This window comes from Anabrus simplex, chromosome 12, assembly GCF_040414725.1.
Source record: "Anabrus simplex isolate iqAnaSimp1 chromosome 12, ASM4041472v1, whole genome shotgun sequence".
Lineage (NCBI taxonomy): Eukaryota > Metazoa > Arthropoda > Insecta > Orthoptera > Tettigoniidae > Anabrus > Anabrus simplex.
In genome coordinates, this window is record NC_090276.1 from 38,283,771 (window position 1) to 38,302,986 (window position 19,216).

Genomic DNA, 19,216 nt, shown 5'->3' on the forward strand with positions numbered 1-19,216 from the left:
AGGATACGGACCAAAGCTGCGAACCATTGCCATAGCCTTGTAGGCTAAGCCATAGTATGGTCAGAAAATTGAAATTCACAGTTGTGCCACATTATCTTATTTTGAAGTTTAATACATACATACATGAAATTATTAAGGATTAGTTATTTTCGTAACGTTGTATTATGAGAATATTTTTGTCTTATTATATTACTTCTGAACTATTGTTTTACGGCATAGTAGCCGTGGAAAAACCTTTGAAGAAAGGAATGTTTAATTTAATAGTTGGCTGCATTTCTTAATGTTAAGAGACAGGCGTACTTTGGCATAAGGAATTTGATGTGTTTTGAAGTACGAGTGTTATCCGATTATTGGGAACTGTGCGGTATTGTGTTGGTTATTACATTAATCATTTAAGAATATGATCTTGTAATGGAGGTTAGATTATGGATGACAAACCAAGTAAGCCTGACCCAAGTACAGATATCACGATCACGCCAGATTTACCTACAGTCACTCCAGATATTCCTGCAACCCCACCTAAAACGCCTCGATATAAACAGTGTTACAGGTCGGAATGGGAATCGATGCCCGATTTTAAAGGTAAATAAAAGGTCTATTGTGACTAGAGTATCCAGCGATGTATGTTGTACTTACCAGGTGCCTTCATTTCAGGATGGTTAAGAGGAGTGCCGAACGAGCCAACAAGAGCCTATTGTACATATTGTGATAAAAGCCTGCATGCACATAGACTGAGCCTTTTGAAGCACACTTGTACGCTGAAACATACGAAAGCAGCACAGAGCGCATTTTCTATGCAGGTTAGTGTTATTCATTATTTGTAGTAGGCTCATAACTAGAAATTTTCCCACCATAAGATCTGCATTCACCAAATCCAACACCCGACAGTCACTGTATATGAGAGCTGTGCCATGAAAGATATGACCTGTATCACATAACCAAGTGCCAAAAGAACAAATTCAGTAAGTGATTATAGCAAATGACAACATTGTGAAGTGTAGGCTCTTTCCAGTGCTCTCTAGTAGGTATTTATAACTAGAAATTTGTCTTGAAGGCTGTCTAATCTACTGGAAATGGGAACTCTGTTGCATTGTAAGTCTCAGAAAAGTAGAATCTTCCGCTTTATAAGAATGTATACCAATACTGACGTATGGAATATCAATCACCTGGCAGCAACTAACAAAGGGCATAAAATTAATGGAATCGGTGAAAGCGAGATTCCTGAAAGCAGCATTAGGGACTTTAAAATATGCACAATCAAGACTAATATACGAACTAGCCAACGATACTTTCCTCATCGAAGACTTAAAGACATCCCTACTCCCATCCACTAGACCAGCAGAAAACGTGCTCAATGAGGGAAAACGCAAAAGAAAAGAAATCTATAGTACAGATGCAATGATTGACAGAGGCTGGATCAAACCCAACCAGAGCATGCGAAGCGCCATCACAAGACTCGCTATTCACGGATTCCACCACAAACTATGTAAAACAAATCACTTCCATGAACCAAACAGTCAGTGCATATACAACTTATGTGACAAACCGTGTGAGAGATATCTCTTCACGTACTGCAAAAATCGAGCTAGATCATTGAACGAGTACAGTAAGGAGATCTGACTCCCTAAAACTTCATGCACATTCGTGCGCTGTTACTATATATATATATATAAGAATGTATCAGAATACCTTCCTTGCAGTTTCCACACAATTCATTTTGACAGTATTGTAATTTATCAGACATAACTTTCCCTCTGGGTTCTGGTTTAGATAATAGCTCATCAATGGAGCCACTCTCATGTATTTATTTTTTGACAAGGAATACCCTTCCTGATCCCACACGACTTTTCAGGACCCATTGAGACTCGAACCTAGTTAAGCTGTTATCTAATGCATGTATTATGGAGGGTAGGCCTATTCACAATAATTTTGGTAATTTCCTGCAGTGTATGAAGACCATAGACACTTGGAATATATAAATGTTAAATAGGCCTAAATAATGTCATTTGTTATCAGTTTTGTAATCTTTCCAATAAATGATCCCAGCATACTTCATAGAATGTTTGTTGATTAATTCAAGGAATTTATTGATTAAACTATAGAAATTCTCCAGGCAACATTTAGTTTTCTCTTAAAAATAGCCATAGGAGACTTGTTCAAAGTTTCTAATTGCAAGCACAGATAGGAACTAAGTTATATTACTGTAACTTAAAATATCGAAGACCAACAATTAAATTTGCAGAAGGAAACAAAGGTATTTTTTATATAAAAGCCAAAGGCAACCACAGTATTTGGAAAGGTGATTGTTTTACATCCCACTTACTATTTTTAGTTTTCACAGATGCCAAGATGCCAAAATGTTGTCCAGCAGTAGTTCTTTTGCATGCCAATTAATCTAATGATGATAATCATCTGGCCTCAGCTACTGTATACAGTCATCTCATTTTGACGCACCAAGCTCTAGAGCTGCAGTCGCTTAAATGCGGCCAGTATCCAGTATTCGGGAGATAGTGGGTTCAAACCTTATTGTAGACAGCCCTGAAGATTTTATTCCTTGGTTTCCCATTTTCACACCAGGCAAATATTGAGGCTGTACCTTAATTAAGGCCACAGCCACTTTCTTCCAACTCCTAGCCCTTTCCTGTCCCATCGTCGCCATAAGACTTACCTGTGTTGGTGCGACTTAAAGCACCATCACTTTGATGCCATCTATCTGTCTGCTTCTCCTCATTTTCAGTGTTCCGTTTCACACTAGACCTAGTAGATGGCGGAGTAAACGGAATTTCTCGTAACCGAGCTTGTTAGCTTCAGTCGCTTGAATGCGGCCCGTATTCAGGAGATAAAGTGTTCGAACCCCACTGTCGGCAGCCCAGGGGATGGTTTTACATGGTTTCTCATTTTCACACCTTAATTAAGGCCTCGGCCACTTCCTTCCAACTCCTAGCTCTTTCCTGTCCCGTCGTCGCCATAAAACCTATCTGTGTTGGTGCAACGTAAAGCAACTTGTATTAAAATTGAATCTCTCTTGGGTGCCTGTGGCTGAGTTTTAATGGATTTACTTCAAAACTGCCTTAAAAAGATGTTCCATCAGATCAGCACTTATGTACTGAACTAGTTTTATTACACTAGAGGACCAATTTCAGCTCATCATGGAGTCATATAAAGCTCAGATATAAAAATCATGAACCATTATACAATTGCATACATACAGATAAAAGGTTATAATAAAATATATGTTATGTAATATCACACCGTCAAGGGTTCTAGAAAATAATTCCTCAATGTCCTGTTACTTACATTTATAAAAGTGTCTCTGATTTTAAAAGTCATATTGAAATTAACTAATGTTACACATAAATAAGTTATGCTGCAGTATGACTGAAATTCTTTCTTGTAGAACTTCTGTGTTAAGTGGATGTATATTTATCTTTTCTGGTATACATTAAACTAATGTCCAATGGACTTAGTCTACATAGTTCTGTCTAATCTTGTCAATATATTGGGTGTTTTGGAAGGAAACATCCTTTAAGGTCATGATGTAGGCTTTTGTGCTTATGCTGTGTCAAGAAAATAAAGTGAAATTCTTTACATTTCGCAGAGAACTTCGCTCTGCGTCATCAGAAGAAAATCTCGACTGTCCACAAGAAAGGCTTCTAAAACAATGAGGTTTGAATTTAGACGTTACCCAGTAGAAGTGGAAATGGTACATTCATTCGTCACCAGATGGCTCCTCGGACACTATATAGCGCTAGCGTTCAAAGCGGAAGCTGACGGAACCATCTGAATCAGTCTGAGATGGTCACATAACATAACAGGCGTACGCACATATTAAGGTATGACATTGACACAAGCCTGGAATGAAACATCTGGCGATGAGGAACGTATGAATTTGGAAAACTCCAAAACGGAATAACAATAGTGAAGGGACAGGGAAGGGAACTACCTACGTAAATTCTTAATGGCTGGCAACCAGGTATTAATTGATAGCCAGTGTCCCTGTTGAAATTGTTAGGATTTCTACTTATTTCCACAGCTTCCCATATAATCCGGAACCTGTAGTGTCTTGTGTAAGTAAGAGCTCGAGCATCTTGTAACATGACATCATGACCCGACGATAGATCGTGTTCAGCTATTGCTGATTTGTCTGGCTGGCTGAGACGAATATTATGTTCATGTTCCTTGATACAAGTACCAATGGACCGGCATGTTTGGCCAATGTATACCTTACCACAAGTACAGGGAATTTCATATACCCCAGGATGTAAAAGTGGGGACAATTTGTCCTTGGTTCTACCCAGACTGTAAGCAATTTTTGTGACTGTGCCAAACACAGTTTTTATATTGTATTTGCGGAGGACCTTGGCTATTCGATCAGTGGTGTTATGAATGTAAGGCAGGTAGGCAGTTCCCTTCACTTCTTCCTTCTGTGAGCTTTGCTTGGTCGTTTCTCTGGGATGCGGGGCTCTATGAATCTGCAAATTGCTGTAAACATTACCCTTGAACGTGACTTTGAGTGTGTCCATCTCCACCTGGATATTTGATGGCTCACAAATTCGTCTCGCCTTCTTGGTGAGTTACATAAAATCAGCTTCATGGTCCGTATCGCACTTCAATAGATTCACAATTTATTTATTTATTTTCCACCTAGTCGATACAATGATTGCTTAAGGCAATTTTTAATGGTCAAAAGTGGTACATGTTTCGTATATTATCAACATCTTCAGCCACATAACACTGTTTAGATGAAAAATATATAAAAATTGACAAAGTAATGCTTTAGAGGAAGTGTCCTTAAAATTAACATAAGATTGACAAGATTAAAACTTATGTTAATTTTAAGGACACTTCCTCTAAAGCATTACTTTGTCAATTTTTATATATTTTTCATCTAAACAGTGTTATGTGGCTGAAGATGTTGATAATATACGAAACATGTACCACTTTTGACCATTAAAAATTGCCTTAAGCAATCATTGTATCGACTAGGTGGAAAATAAATAAATACTTAATTGTGAATTCTTGGTGAGTGTCGTGAGAATGCCTTGTTTTTTTGCTGGATGGTAGTGAGAATCTGCATGAAGATAGCGATTTGTGTGAGTAGGCTTATGATACACAGTATGACCTAAGGAGCCGTCCGGTTTCTTTCTTACTAGAACATCCAAGAAAGGGAGGCATCTGTCCGACTCCCATCTCCATAGATGAAGTTTCTCAGAACCTTCTGTCCAGACCACAAATGTATCGTCAACATACCTCCACCATATCATAGGTTTGATGGGTACCAAAACAGTAGCCTCCTCAAAATGCTCCATAAAGAAATTAGCCACTACGGGCCAAAGTGGACTGTTCATCCAGAATTATATGGGAAGCTGTGGAAATACGTAGAAATCGTAACAATTTCAACAGGGACACTGGCTATCAGTTAATACCTGGTTGCCAGCCATTAAGGATTTACGTAGGTAGTTCCCTTCCCTGTCCCTTTACTATTGTTATTCCGTTTCGGAGTTTTCCAAATTCGTACGTTCCTCATCGCCAGATGTTTTATTCCAGGCTTGTGTCAATGTCATACCGTCATATGTCCGTATGCCTGTTATGTTATGTGATCCTCTCAGACTGATTCAGATGGTTCCGTCAGCTACCATTTCGAACGCTAGCGCTGTACCGCATCCGAGGAGCCATCTGGTGATGAATGAACGTACTATTTCCACTTCTATTGGGTAACGTCTAAATTCAAACCTCATTGTTTTAGAAGCCTTTCTCGTTGACAGTCGAGATTTTCTTCTGATAACGCAGAGCAAAGTTCTCTGCGAAACGTAAAGAATTTCACCTTATTTTCTTGACATGGCATAAGCCCAAAAGCCTATATCATGTCTATAAGTACGGGCCATGAAAGCATCAATGACAACATCCTTTAAGGTGGTTATTGCTTGTCGTTATGACGTTATGCGTGAGAGAACCAGTAAGCTTTTGATGTTTTACGCCTATTATATAACTTGTAGTGTTGAAAATATGGGAATGTTTCCTTCCTTGCCCATGTTGTGCAACAGCTGCCGTGATGTACAGCTAACACTTCCAGCGGTAGGCGTTGTTGCCAAGAAATCAGCATCAAACATAAACACATGGCGGGTTTCAGCCAGTGTTACCGTCGCATACTTATTCAAATCGTCTCTTGGCAAAGTTTTGTTCTTCAATTGGTGCTCTCAGGCCAGTCTTAAGCCACATGCAGATTTATCAACACTGCCTCGCAAAGCCTGCAATCAGATTGGCTAATTTCAGCAGCTGATAAAATGACAATGGTACAAAATATTGAATTATTTTTTCAAATATTTATAATAATAACTTTTTATTATTTTTTATTGCAGCCAATGGCCAAAAGATATTTACATTAATAACACAACATTAATCGATTTGCGCCGACAAGTATAAATCATTACAAGACACAATTAAATATGATACGAAGTACAAATCATGGCATGATAATGTTCACAGCTTTTACCACAACGTTCACATACATAGTCCATGTCTGGTTGATGGAATTTCTTAGTTTTACACAACTTATAATGAAATCCGTAAATTGCAAAGCGTGTAATCAAGTGTCTGAGCTCATATTCTCCTCCTTACCAGTCTTTGTAAATCATTGCGTCCGTCGAGTAAAATCCGCTCCATATGTCTCTCTTCTTTGCTCTTAATTTCTCTGTGAACTGTAGATATGTTGGTGTAGTTGGTAGCAGTAGGTGACAACGGAGATCCTCTACGTAGAAAGGTTTGCGAGTTAACTCGTATACAAGCCTTGAATGATATAGATGTTGATTCCCATAGGGAATCTGAAATATTTGTCCCGAATGAGTAAGTTTATAATACCAATATAAATGGTACGTTATTGGACATTATAAATTTTCCAGCTAACTCATTCCTGGTTGCCAGCGTTTCGCCCTCGTGTGCTAGGTTGAGCTCGTCAGTTGGTACCTAGGACACCTACCAAGACGCATGGCTAGTACATACCGTGGAGGCCACTGCGTAGGCTACTTGAAGCCACCAGCATAAATTTTTGGTAGTGAGACAAGGTCTCTCATAGTGCATTGGCACTGCCGGTGGCTTCAAGTAGCCTACACAGTGGCCTCCACGGTATGCACTAGCCACTTTACAATGGCGAAAAATGAAAGTATCCTCCTATTCAATACATCATATATTCCGTCATTAGACGGAGTAAACAAGTTCAGACATGTTTCGGCTCGTTTGAGCCATCTTCAGTGGAAAAAAAAAAATTGGGGGGGGGGGTTGGAAAAATTTTACATAATATGAGTTGAAAAAATGCTATAAAACATAATGAAAGCGCAAATGAAAAAACAAACAAAAGAGAGCCTAGACGGAAACAAAATAGTACAAATATACAATATTTACATCAATATGCAGAGCAAAAAACAACTTAATGCGACAAAATTCAGTGAAACAGGTGTTAATTTGAAATAATAATTGATACTAAAAACTGCGTTAACCTAAGAAACAAGGGAATGAGAAAACAAATGATGCAGATGGAAATGAATAATAGTAGCACATGGTGAGGTTGTGGACCTCATAGTTTACAAATTATTAGTTTATAAAAACGACAAAACAGTTTGAAATCGCTGTCAAAATCCTAGTGGAAACCCATCACATAAAATTAGTCAGGAGGAGAGCGGGAGCAAACATTTTGAGAGAAACCAAGCCTGAATTAACCTGCAGGCGAAAAGCCTGTGATAAGGAGAAAAAACACCTTAAATTTAAGGCTTCAGAAATAGCAGCATTCTTAATATCTTCTCAATCTAGCGGTCCCTTTCTTCATTATTGTTTCATAATGTTGGCTGGTGTTTTGCCTTATTATAGAGGGGTCGGAAAGGCTGCATATAAAAATATGAGAAGCTGTGTTAGGTAGAAGACAGATGCATAGTAAATTGTAGTAATCTAGTGGAAACCGTCAATGAAGTTCTAATCTGTAATGGAAAAAATGAGGTTGTATGAGAAACATGGGTTGATAAGTAAAAAGTGTGGAATGGTTGTGAAGAAAGCTTAAACTTACGGTGTGCAGTAGGTGGTTGTCCTCTCTAGTGGCCTGGCTTTCTCAAAGTAACGGTCTCGTTCGCGTGATCGAGTCTATTGTTGGTTCGGCTGTGTCTGCTAGGATGGAAGGAGCGGAGGGGGAAGGGGAGGTACAGGGCTGGTTTGAGGAAGGGAGGGGTGTTGAGTTGGAGAGATGGAGGTGGGTTTGTTTGGCAAATATAAAGAATGAATGTTTCAAGAGGATGTTAGTTTACTCGCTGACTTCTAAAGCTCGAATGGTGTGGCCTTCTTAAAGTGACGGTCTCGGTCGCGTGATCGAGTCTATTGTTGGTTGGCTGTGTTTGTTAGGTTGGAAGGAGCGGAGGGGGAAGGGAGGTGCAGGGCTGGTTTGAGGAAGGGAGGGGATGTTGAGTTGGAGAGATGGAGGTGGGTTTGTTTGGCAAATATAAGGAATGAATGTTTCAAGAGGATGTTAGTTTACTCGCTGACTTCTAAAACTCGAATGGTGTGGCCTTCTTAAAGTGACGGTCTCGGTCGCGTGATCGAGTCTATTGTTGGTTGGCTGTGTTTGCTAGGTTGGAAGGAGCGGAGGGGGAGGGTTGGTGTGAGGAGGGGGGGGGGGGGGGAGTGGTGGTGAGTCGGGGAGATGGAGGTGGGGTTTGTTTGTGTTATGGAAATTCTGACAAATGTATGGAATGAATGTTTCAAGTAGAATGTTCTTTTTCTCGCTGACTTCATTTAAATTGTGAGTGGGGTTCATAAACTGATCTAAATCGATGTGGATGCTCTCGAGAATGTTGAGCAAGGTGCCTTTTTGCTCATAATGCAAGATCTTCAGGTCTTTGTCTATTGAAGTGTATTCGCGACCGAGACCGTCACTTTAAGAAGGCCACACCATTCGAGCTTTAGAAGTCAGCGAGTAAACTAACATCCTCTTGAAACATTCATTCTTTATATTTGCCAAACAAACCCACCTCCATCTCTCCAACTCAACACCCCTCCCTTCCTCAAACCAGCCCTGTACCTCCCCTTCCCCCTCCGCTCCTTCCATCCTAGCAGACACAGCCGAACCAACAATAGACTCGATCACGCGAACGAGACCGTTACTTTGAGAAAGCCAGGCCACTAGAGAGGACAACCACCTACTGCACACCGTAAGTTTAAGCTTTCTTCACAACCATTCCACACTTTTTACTTATCAACCCATGTTTCTCATACAACCTCATTTTTTCCATTACAGATTAGAACTTCATTGACGGTTTCCACTAGATTACTACAATTTACTATGCATCTGTCTTCTACCTAACACAGCTTCTCATATTTTTATATGCAGCCCTTCCGACCCCTCTATAATAAGGCAAAACACCAGCCAACATTATGAAACAATAATGAAGAAAGGGACCGCTAGATTGAGAAGATATTAAGAATGCTGCTATTTCTGAAGCCTTAAATTTAAGGTGTTTTTTCTCCTTATCACAGGCTTTTCGCCTGCAGGTTAATTCAGGCTTGGTTTCTCTCAAAATGTTTGCTCCCGCTCTCCTCCTGACCAATTTTATGTGATGGGTTTCCACTAGGATTTTGACAGCGATTTCAAACTGTTTTGTCGTTTTTATAAACTAATAATTTGTAAACTATGAGGTCCACAACCTCACCATGTGCTACTATTATTCATTTCCATCTGCATCATTTGTTTTCTCATTCCCTTGTTTCTTAGGTTAACGCAGTTTTTAGTATCAATTATTATTTCAAATTAACACCTGTTTCACTGAATTTTGTCGCATTAAGTTGTTTTTTGCTCTGCATATTGATGTAAATATTGTATATTTGTACTATTTTGTTTCCGTCTAGGCTCTCTTTTGTTTGTTTTTTCATTTGCGCTTTCATTATGTTTTATAGCATTTTTTCAACTCATATTATGTAAAATTTTTCCAACCCCCCCCCCCCCCTAATTTTTTTTTTTCCACTGAAGATGGCTCAAACGAGCCGAAACATGTCTGAACTTGTTTACTCCGTCTAATGACGGAATATATGATGTATTGAATAGGAGGATACTTTCATTTTTCGCCATTGTAAAGTGAAAACCGTCAATACGGAATGATTCTAATATCTTGTAATGCACTAGCCATGCGTCTTGGTAGGTGTGCTAGGTACCAACTGACGAGCCCAACCTAGCACACGAGGGCGAAACGCTGGCAACCAGGAATGAGTTAGCTGGAAAATTTTACAATGTCCAATAACGGACCATTTATATTGGTACAAGCCTTGAAGGCGTATACTTCGAGACAAATAGTGCCTTTTTCAGAAACGTAGCTTTCACTTTTTCTAGTTGCTCGAACTGTTTCATTTTTAGATGCGGCCATACAATTTTTTATACCGTAGGTGATCACTGGTGAGACTTTGAGGTCAGATAATTTCAGGGCTATTTTGATAGACAACTTATTGAAATTCTCTATGTCGTTGATGGCTCTGATTGCTGCATTTGTCCTGTCATTGATGTGGGTTGAGAAACCATTACCTCTAGTTTGTAGTGTGACTCCCAAATACTTGAAGTTTGATACATTCTTTAGAGGTCTCACATGTATATGAAACTCTGATGCTTTACCTCCTTTCCTAAATGTCATTGATACTGTCTTTTTCTCATTTAATGGAAGTTTATTCTCTTCTGTCCACTTCACTAAGTATTTATCAGAATGACCAAAGCCTGCCTGGTGGCATTGCAGTCTAAACAGTCTGAAAAATTTTCACCATCAGAACATTGGCCGGCAGTGTAGGAGAGGGGGTAGTATTCAGTTTGCAGTTACTAGAATACATGCTAAAAGCCTGGATTAAATTCCAAGCCTCTCCACAGTGCTCATGTGAAGTGAGGGCGTATGACGCTGTTGATTGTGATTCATCCATCGGATGGGGACGTTCAGCCTTGAGCAGACCCCTGGTACTATTTGACGGGAGTAGGCTATGTGCCGGCACCAGTTTTCACCCTCTCCCTTCCTACTATCATATATATCACGTCATTCATTTCATTTCATTAACTCCTCTGATGAGGTTGACGTCAGGAAGGGCATCTGGTCATAAAAACCCGCCATGACAGATTCACCTCATACCCGACCCTGTAGAAAAACGGGATAAGGGTTGGACAAATAAATTTATCAGAATGACCAACCATTTAACGCTCATATACCCGGATCATGTTTCCGCCAACCCTGTAGATAAAACAGATGGATTTGACAGAACCAACAGATCAGTGCAGTCAGTGATTTGTAGCTCATCCTACCGGGACAATGAACATTAATGAGTTAATAGTTTTAAAGTGGCCCTTCAAATTGTTGATGAATTGTGTGTGTTGTATGTGGTATCAATGTTATCAACATCTTGCATTCAGGAGATATTGGGTTCGAACCTACTGTTGGCAGCCCTGAAGATGGTTGTCCTTGGTTTCTCATTTCCACACAAGGCAAATGGTGAGGCTGTACCGTAATTAAGTCCACAGCTCCTTCCTTCCCACTCCTCCTGTCCTATCCCATTCCATCGTCACACATGACCTATCTGTGTTCTTGCGACATAAAGCAACTTGTTAAAAAAAATTGATGTCATGAAAATTATGCATGTTACAAGACCCAAATCTGTGCCATTTAATTTGTGTTGATCCTTTTTCATGTTATCATTTTTACATAGCTCTTGCCTACCACTATGGTTATTCAAGTTGTCTTCCTCAATCATTGTATATGGCTGATAATATGTACCACTCTCAGACTTGGCTTATAAACTTTTACTTTCCTTTCCTCACTGCAGAAAATGGCGCAGAAGGGACAGACTCCCGACGGAAAGGTTTCTCCTCAGAAACCCTCTAATCACTCTAATGCAAATGAAATGCCACACGAGGACGAAGACGAGGAAGCAGTCGACGATGTTGACCCATTAGATGATGGCGCCTCGGGAGATTCAAATGCTGCAGCAAAACCTCCTCCTAATAAGGTAATATAGCATGTTTAGTGAACCGTAATCCTGTTAATTCCAGCAAAGTTAACACCAAAAATCAAAACGTAGGCCCCCCTGTGGGTGGGGGACACAGACGAAGAATTCACCCAAGGTATCCTCTGCCTGTCGTAAGAGGCGACTAAAAGGGGCGTCCAAGGGATGATCAAATTAGAACCATGAAACTACTTTTGATTAGTACCACCACGCGGGGAACACCATGTGTCGATTTTACTTGCCCGTAGTACCACTATGTTGGGTACCAAATAGGTTTGTGATTGGTAGCACTATATGAGCGACACCATGGGATGATGGAACCCATGCTTCTGGCTTGCCTGTGGTTAGTACCCTTATGTGATGAACACCATAGGTTTGCGTCGCCTGCATATGGCGCCGCAATGTGCGAAACAGCGTAGATCTGTAATACATGTGAGAATTTCATTACCTGTGAGTAATACCATAATGTGTGGAATACCGCGAGTCTACGCTACTCTTGATTAGTCCCGCAACATGACAAATACCATGGTTCTACTTTCCTAGCGATAAGTACCATTGTGAAGGGCTGCTGACTTGAATTCTGGACCCCTTTTGACTACAAGTATCATCGATTCAGTATTGTGTTATAGAAGCAGTCCCTTGGTCAGTAATACTATTGTTTTACGTCAGCTCCTGTGCATGTGAGGCACTGTGGGTCGGTTCCACTGATCGTTTTAAATTCCTATCCAAAACGTGAGGACGAAGAATGAATTTTTGGGCTTTTAATTTGTCATTTCATTTCGTCTCATTTCGCACCATTAGGGGCCAATGACCTAGATGTTAGGCCCCTTTAAACAACAAGCATCATCATAAACATAAAATTTTTACTCTAGTTACTCCAAGAAGGAAACTGTCATCATCATATATGAAGACTAAGTCAAAATTATTGCTCATCAAAACAGAATGAAGGGTCACAGTCAAAGATTAACTGAGTGAATAGCAAGGAAATTAGCATAGAAATAATCAAATAATGAACACAATAAAATCCACAAACACGGTCACCTTGCTATAATACAAAATTTCCGTTTAGAATTATAGATGGAGTGTAAACAAATCAGTGCAAACGAAACAAAAAGATCCAGGATCTGTGGTTTTCCACACTTACAGTTTTGAAACAAGTAATTCCGATTCTTCAAATGAAATGTATGCAGAATAAAACTATTAAATAGATACTCATTAAAATGTTACTGCCTTTTTTTAAATTATGAGAATTCATGCACTGACACAACATTCAATATTAAAAAATTAGGCATTCCATTGTAACGGGTGTTACAGTTGAACAGTTAAAGAGACAAATTTGGAGAATGAAATAACAATTGATGAAAACCTTGTCAATTGCAAAAGATAGCTGTTACTTTTTTGTGTGTACTATGGGGTATTATTTTCTGAAAACTTTTCCCAGTATTTTAAATATTAAAAAAACATACTGTAACAGGTGTTACACAAATACAACCCACTTGTTGAGGTAGATGGTGAAAATCAATAAAGTCTGTTAGGTGACTGCTATTAGAAACTTGCAGAATTTTATTGCAGGCCTAATAAACTCTAGAAAAACTAAACATATAATTTAAAAAAAAAAAGACAACCACAGAATCGTATTTCTTCTTCTTGTTTTATGACCGCATAGGATCACTTCAGTCAGTCCATGTTTCAAGTCTCTTTGAAGGGATTGTTCCGGCTTTGCGGCCCTCCCAGTACTTCTTCAGACGCTTCGATCCTCGTGCCCTTTCCTCAGTTGAAAATGTGCATTTTGTTGGTTTGTTTCTCGTAAGGGTAAAGCGGAGTTTTGTATTCTTGATTTTGTATTGAATTTTATGTTATTTGTGGTATCTTTTGTTGTAAGGCCTATTTCCTTCAGAACCTCTCTTCTCTGATCCATTTACATCCTATTGTGGTATTTCTTGAGACGAGGTTGTGTTGTACTAGTTCTTTCAGAAGTCTTGAATCCTGCATCCTCATGATATGTCCAAAGAATCCCAGTTTCCTTTTACGCATAGGATCTGTAATGGGTACATGATCCACAACTGTCATCTTTCTGGTATTTTTTGTTGGTGTAGGTTCTTCCAATCCTCCTTTCAGTTTTCTGAAATCAGTCGGTCTTTGATTGTTTATTCAAGTGAAAAAAGTATTTTTGCATTTACTGATAGACATTTCTCTTTGTAGATGCCAGAGTTCAGAGAAGAATCATATTTATAATTAGGGAGAAGCTTATGACAACTAGCATTGATACCGTTACAAATTCTACTTTTTTCATAATGGAACCTCGAAAACTGCATCTAAACTTCACTGTTACTGATTTTAGAAATATGTTCATCACTAGATATGGCCATTTATAATATGTAATGTTCCTATAGTTAAACATACTACTATTTTTTGATAGTTTACAAAAACATGCCAAGGTTGGACTTTTCATGGAATCTATGAAATATAAATAATATTAATAATATTAATCCTTTTAAAATCTTTCTTTTTCTTATTGAAAGCGACTGTACTCAATACTCTCCTGCTGACTTGCTAGGCCTAACGCATAAGAGGATTTTCTTTCAGGGTTTACTCCCTTACACTGGTGCTAACACAATACAAATTAAATTCCTACGCACTATGATCCAGAAAACCAGGAAAGACACGATTAGGAATGAGAAAATTAGAGAAGAAGTAGGAATAGATGATTCTTCCTCAATAAGATTCAGATATCAAGACTGAAGTGGTTTGGTCACATTAAGAGGATGCCATTAAACAGAACTGCAAGGAAGGAATTTGACAGAAAAGTACAAGGAAGGCCACGAAGGAAATGGATAGATTTAGTTAAGAACGATGTACTGCTGAGAGGTCATGATTGGGACAAGTTGGTGGAGGAAGAATGGTACAAGGACAGGATGAGATGGAGGAGGCTCATATACGACACCCGGGAAACTGGAGATGGTTTAGGATGATGATGATTAAAATCTTTCTTACACATGCAAAAGCATTAAAACTTTTTAGATTAACAGAATTAAAATAACCATAATCAACCCATGTGGATCTAGAATGGGTGTTTGGTTCTAACTTTCTAAAATAAAATAAAAAATTCAGATTAATTTAAATTATCCAATTAACCACGATATTTAATGTAATCAGTTATCAAGGACTGGTTCCTGAAATTCATTGTTCCAATTAGGAATATGTCCTTTTTAAATCAAACAGAAAGCATTCATCATCATGTCTTATTTTCTTGAATCCCATTCCTTTTTTTAACACAGAAAACAACCAACACTTACACCATTGATGATTAAAGAACTAATTACATACTACACCCACAACAGTAAAAAAGCACCATTTGAAACATCAAATTACAAGCATCACAAACGGTGGCTATTCGTTCAGACAGCAGTCCTCTTCAGTTGACATATGTTGTTCCTTCACAAATATTTTATTACCATCATCGGCTCACAAGGTATTAAAGCAACTATTTAGTGGTTACAAAACAAATAAATTTATTGAGGAAGGTTTGGGTGTAGGAAACAGCTTATGCTGCCGTAGGAGGGCCGGAGTAAGGTTGCACACGACAGGTGCTCACAATTTTGGTCATACTGCAATGGTGCACGAAGCAATGTTGCCGCCGCAACAACAGCTGATTGCACGATACGTGAGATTTTAAAAACATGGGAGAAATTATTTTAATGTCATCGCAATGATACACAATACAAATGAAATCGGCCGACAAAAATCGAACTTTCAACACACCGATTAAATTTACAATAAAATATTTCGTTACACAAAATGATACGAGATACATATTGCACCCAATATGGGCACAATATTCTACAAAGTTCTTATTATCGTGATGGTAGAAAATACAGAAGAAATCGGCCGACAAGAATCTCACTTTAAATACACGAATAAATGTTACAATAATATACACCGGTGCTAACACAAAAGGTTTCAAGTAAAATCTATAAAATTTACGAAAATTCAGAAACCTTATTTTCATACCTGATTCATACAGGTAGAGGCTTGATACCCTCCAGATCACTGCTATCACCACCGTCGCCTTCGTTGTCGTCGTCTAGGCAGATCATCAACTCCTGACAGTCACTTGATGCCATGTATTGCCATTGCCGAATTAATGAATGTTGCGACATGGCTAACTTTCTTCCTCCACAAAGCCACATCCATTCGAGCAATACCCTCCCGGAACAGCCCTTCCACTTCGCTAATTGTGAATGACTTGTTATTAGTGCGTACGTAATGTTTTACTTCACCTCGTACCGTACCAACTCAATGAGGTTGAGGTGACAGTGGTACGGCGGCAACCTAATAACCTCGTACCCTTGTTCCTTCGCTATCTCGTCAACTAACTTAGTCACGCTTATGCGCTGGGATATTTTTCCTGCAGCCATTCCACTAACAGTCCTTTACGGGCGCTCGAAGTAGGGGTCTCGTCCATTATTACGGAGTGGTAAGGTGCATTGTCCATAACAATGACAGAAGGGACTTTGAGCTGTAATAATCATACACGTATCTTCGTATTGCATCAGCCTAGAAAGAATTAATTCCTTACAGGAGATAGCTTCATTCGTTTCTTTCCCGGAGTGCTGTGAAAAAAGTCCCTACTGTCAGCCCCGTTTCCGCTACTGCTATGTTCCCCAGTCCCTTTTTCCTTCTGTTCTGTCTGAACAGCAGTACACTTTGAAAGCCCTAATGTTTGACTTATGCGTTCCACAACTTGATCTGCAGGAACAGAGAGACGGCTATACAAGCGTACAAATTTTCTATCCCTCTCGTAAAACTCATGAGTTCTCCGCACTAATTCTAATGCCTGACTATTAAGGGCCACTCCGCAGCGCAAAGGATGATCACTTCGCGGTTCCTAACTATGCTGTCGTTTCCGTGACATTGCACTGTATTTGTTAAAATAAAATTTGATAATTATCTCATAAAGAAAAAGAAACTTTCACAAATGTGTAAATCACACCTGACCATGTACTAGCAATGACAGACGAAACGGCAACACTTCAATACGGTAGTCAAGCTAGATATAGATGACACCACTATATTACCCATATTGCCAACAACAATCAACTGAAAATAGTTCATATTTATTTTGTGGCTCGCTTAAACTTTATAAAAAAAAATTTTAAATGCTCATATTTGTCTAAGCAAATAAAAGATTATAAGCACTATTCAGAATGAATTATGAATTAACATGAATAAAATGCATAACTGTATCTGACATAAAAAGTAGTAGATTGGTGATTCTGATTGATGGGTGACGTTCATTTCATTTTTGTAGTGGTGCCAACATGAATTACAACTTTCAAATGCAACCTTGTGCCGGCCCACCTATAAACTGTGGACGTTAGACCCCAAGTAAGTGGAAGAATTGTTTAGACTAAAAAACTTTATAAAAAGTTACTAACCGGGCGGCTAGGGGCACGCAGCTGTGAACTCGCATCCGGGAGATAGTGGGTTCGAATCCCATTGTCGGCAGCCCTGAAGATGGTTTTCCATGGTTTCCCATTTTCACACCAGACAAATGCTGGGCTGTACCTTAATTAAGGACACGGTCGCTTCCTTCCCATTCCCAGGCCTTTCCTGTCCCATTGTCTCCATAAAACATACCTGTGTTGGTGCAACGTACAACAAATAGCAAAAAAAAAAAAAAGAATTATTACTAAGCTCCCTTGCTGCACGCATTCTTCAGGTATCTTGTAGCATTGAACAACATTGAGCCCTCAGCTTCCTTTTATAGCAGCAGCAGTTGTAGTGACAGAGAGGTTTCCAGGTACTCTTGATAAGATAGTGTATATAGACAATTACATTTCTGTTATAATAGAATGTGTATTTTTCTGCAATAGCAGTATGTACTGGGCTCCTTGATTTTATAATAAGCTTTGTATAAAAAACGTTCTTTGTATTCTTATTTGAGAGAAGTCACTGCTTAGCTGTGTAAAGTGTAAGATATGAGTCACTATGAAGACATTGGTGTTTTTGTGAATGCTGAACTTTGACTCTAGGGTTATCATAAGATGTAATAAATCTGATTATACTGTGTGTATGTGCTCGCGTATTTATTGGGTCACTGACAATCTGTGAGGCATGACTTGTCGTCTCTCTGTGGTTCTGGGACATTTGACTGCTACAGCTGGGGACGAGGTCAGTGTACTGAATACTATTTTCACTCTGAACAAAGAAAATGCTAGACAATTTGTTATTATTCTACAGTAATTAAACCTGCCTGAGAATGTAGTGGGAGAGGATGATATTTTTGTTGTTTAATGAGATTAGTATTACAGAGAATCTTTTTATCTAAAGAGGAAAATGGAATTTGGAGGCTACTTCATAATCATGAACTGGAATAGTTATTTATGGAATCTGACAGTATTTTATTATAAAAATTCATAAACCGGGTGAGGGGTAGGGCATGGATCCGGTACACAAGCCGACCTTCACCAGTTTGGGTCATAGACATTTTGTAACCTAAACGGTGAATTCTACCCTGTCCAAAAAAGAATCTTAAATGTGAAAATTATGATTGTTTTTCAATTCGTAAGTGATTATTAAACAACAGTATTTGCCCAGTACAACTCTTCTGCCATAGTAGCAATGTTTGACATCATAGTTTACAGTTGGTACATCCCTTCAACTTCTTGAAGGTCAGCCATCATGAAACTATGACGTCAAGAGCCAACACCTGACATTTAAATTTACATACAAACACAAACTAAGTCCAGCATGGATTACAACAGAAAATGATCACTTAAAGCGTACTGATGATATAAATTCACCATAGAAATCACAAACTATTAAAATACTAGAAATTAACAACAAAGCAACAAAATATGACAGACCGCTTCGATACCGCTTGAGCGTTCGATTATGATGGAGCAGTTTATGAAAGCAGGTGCATGTTAATATGTATGCATTTAAAAAAAGTATTATCCATCAGGTATGAAGGATTGTAAGAGGAAATGCAAAGCGACATCAAAATTCCATTTCACAGCTCTGTTTAGACTTGCATACAATTTTTTATGCAAAATTTTATAACATGCCATGTGATAGTTTTCCCAAAGAGGTTCATTTTAAAGTGTAGGGGGGTAAGAACGGTAGGGGTACTCCAAGGTATATGACAAGTAGATTAGGGCAGATGTAGGATGCAGCAGTTATGTAGAAATGAAAAGGTTAGCGTAGGATA

At 38.9% G+C, this 19,216-nt stretch overlaps 1 protein-coding gene across 1 annotated transcript in view; it reads left to right on the plus strand.

Annotated features, from left to right (window-relative positions):
• The first annotated feature begins 55 nt into the window (after positions 1-55).
• Positions 56-19,216, plus strand: part of LOC136884319 (uncharacterized) — a 34,695-nt gene continuing 15,534 nt past the window's right edge. The window contains exons 1-3 of the mRNA XM_068229892.1: positions 56-582; positions 655-800; positions 11,824-12,006. Coding sequence (XP_068085993.1) covers positions 426-582; positions 655-800; positions 11,824-12,006 — 486 coding nt within the window. The 5' untranslated portion in view covers positions 56-425. The remainder of the gene's footprint in view (positions 583-654; positions 801-11,823; positions 12,007-19,216) is intronic.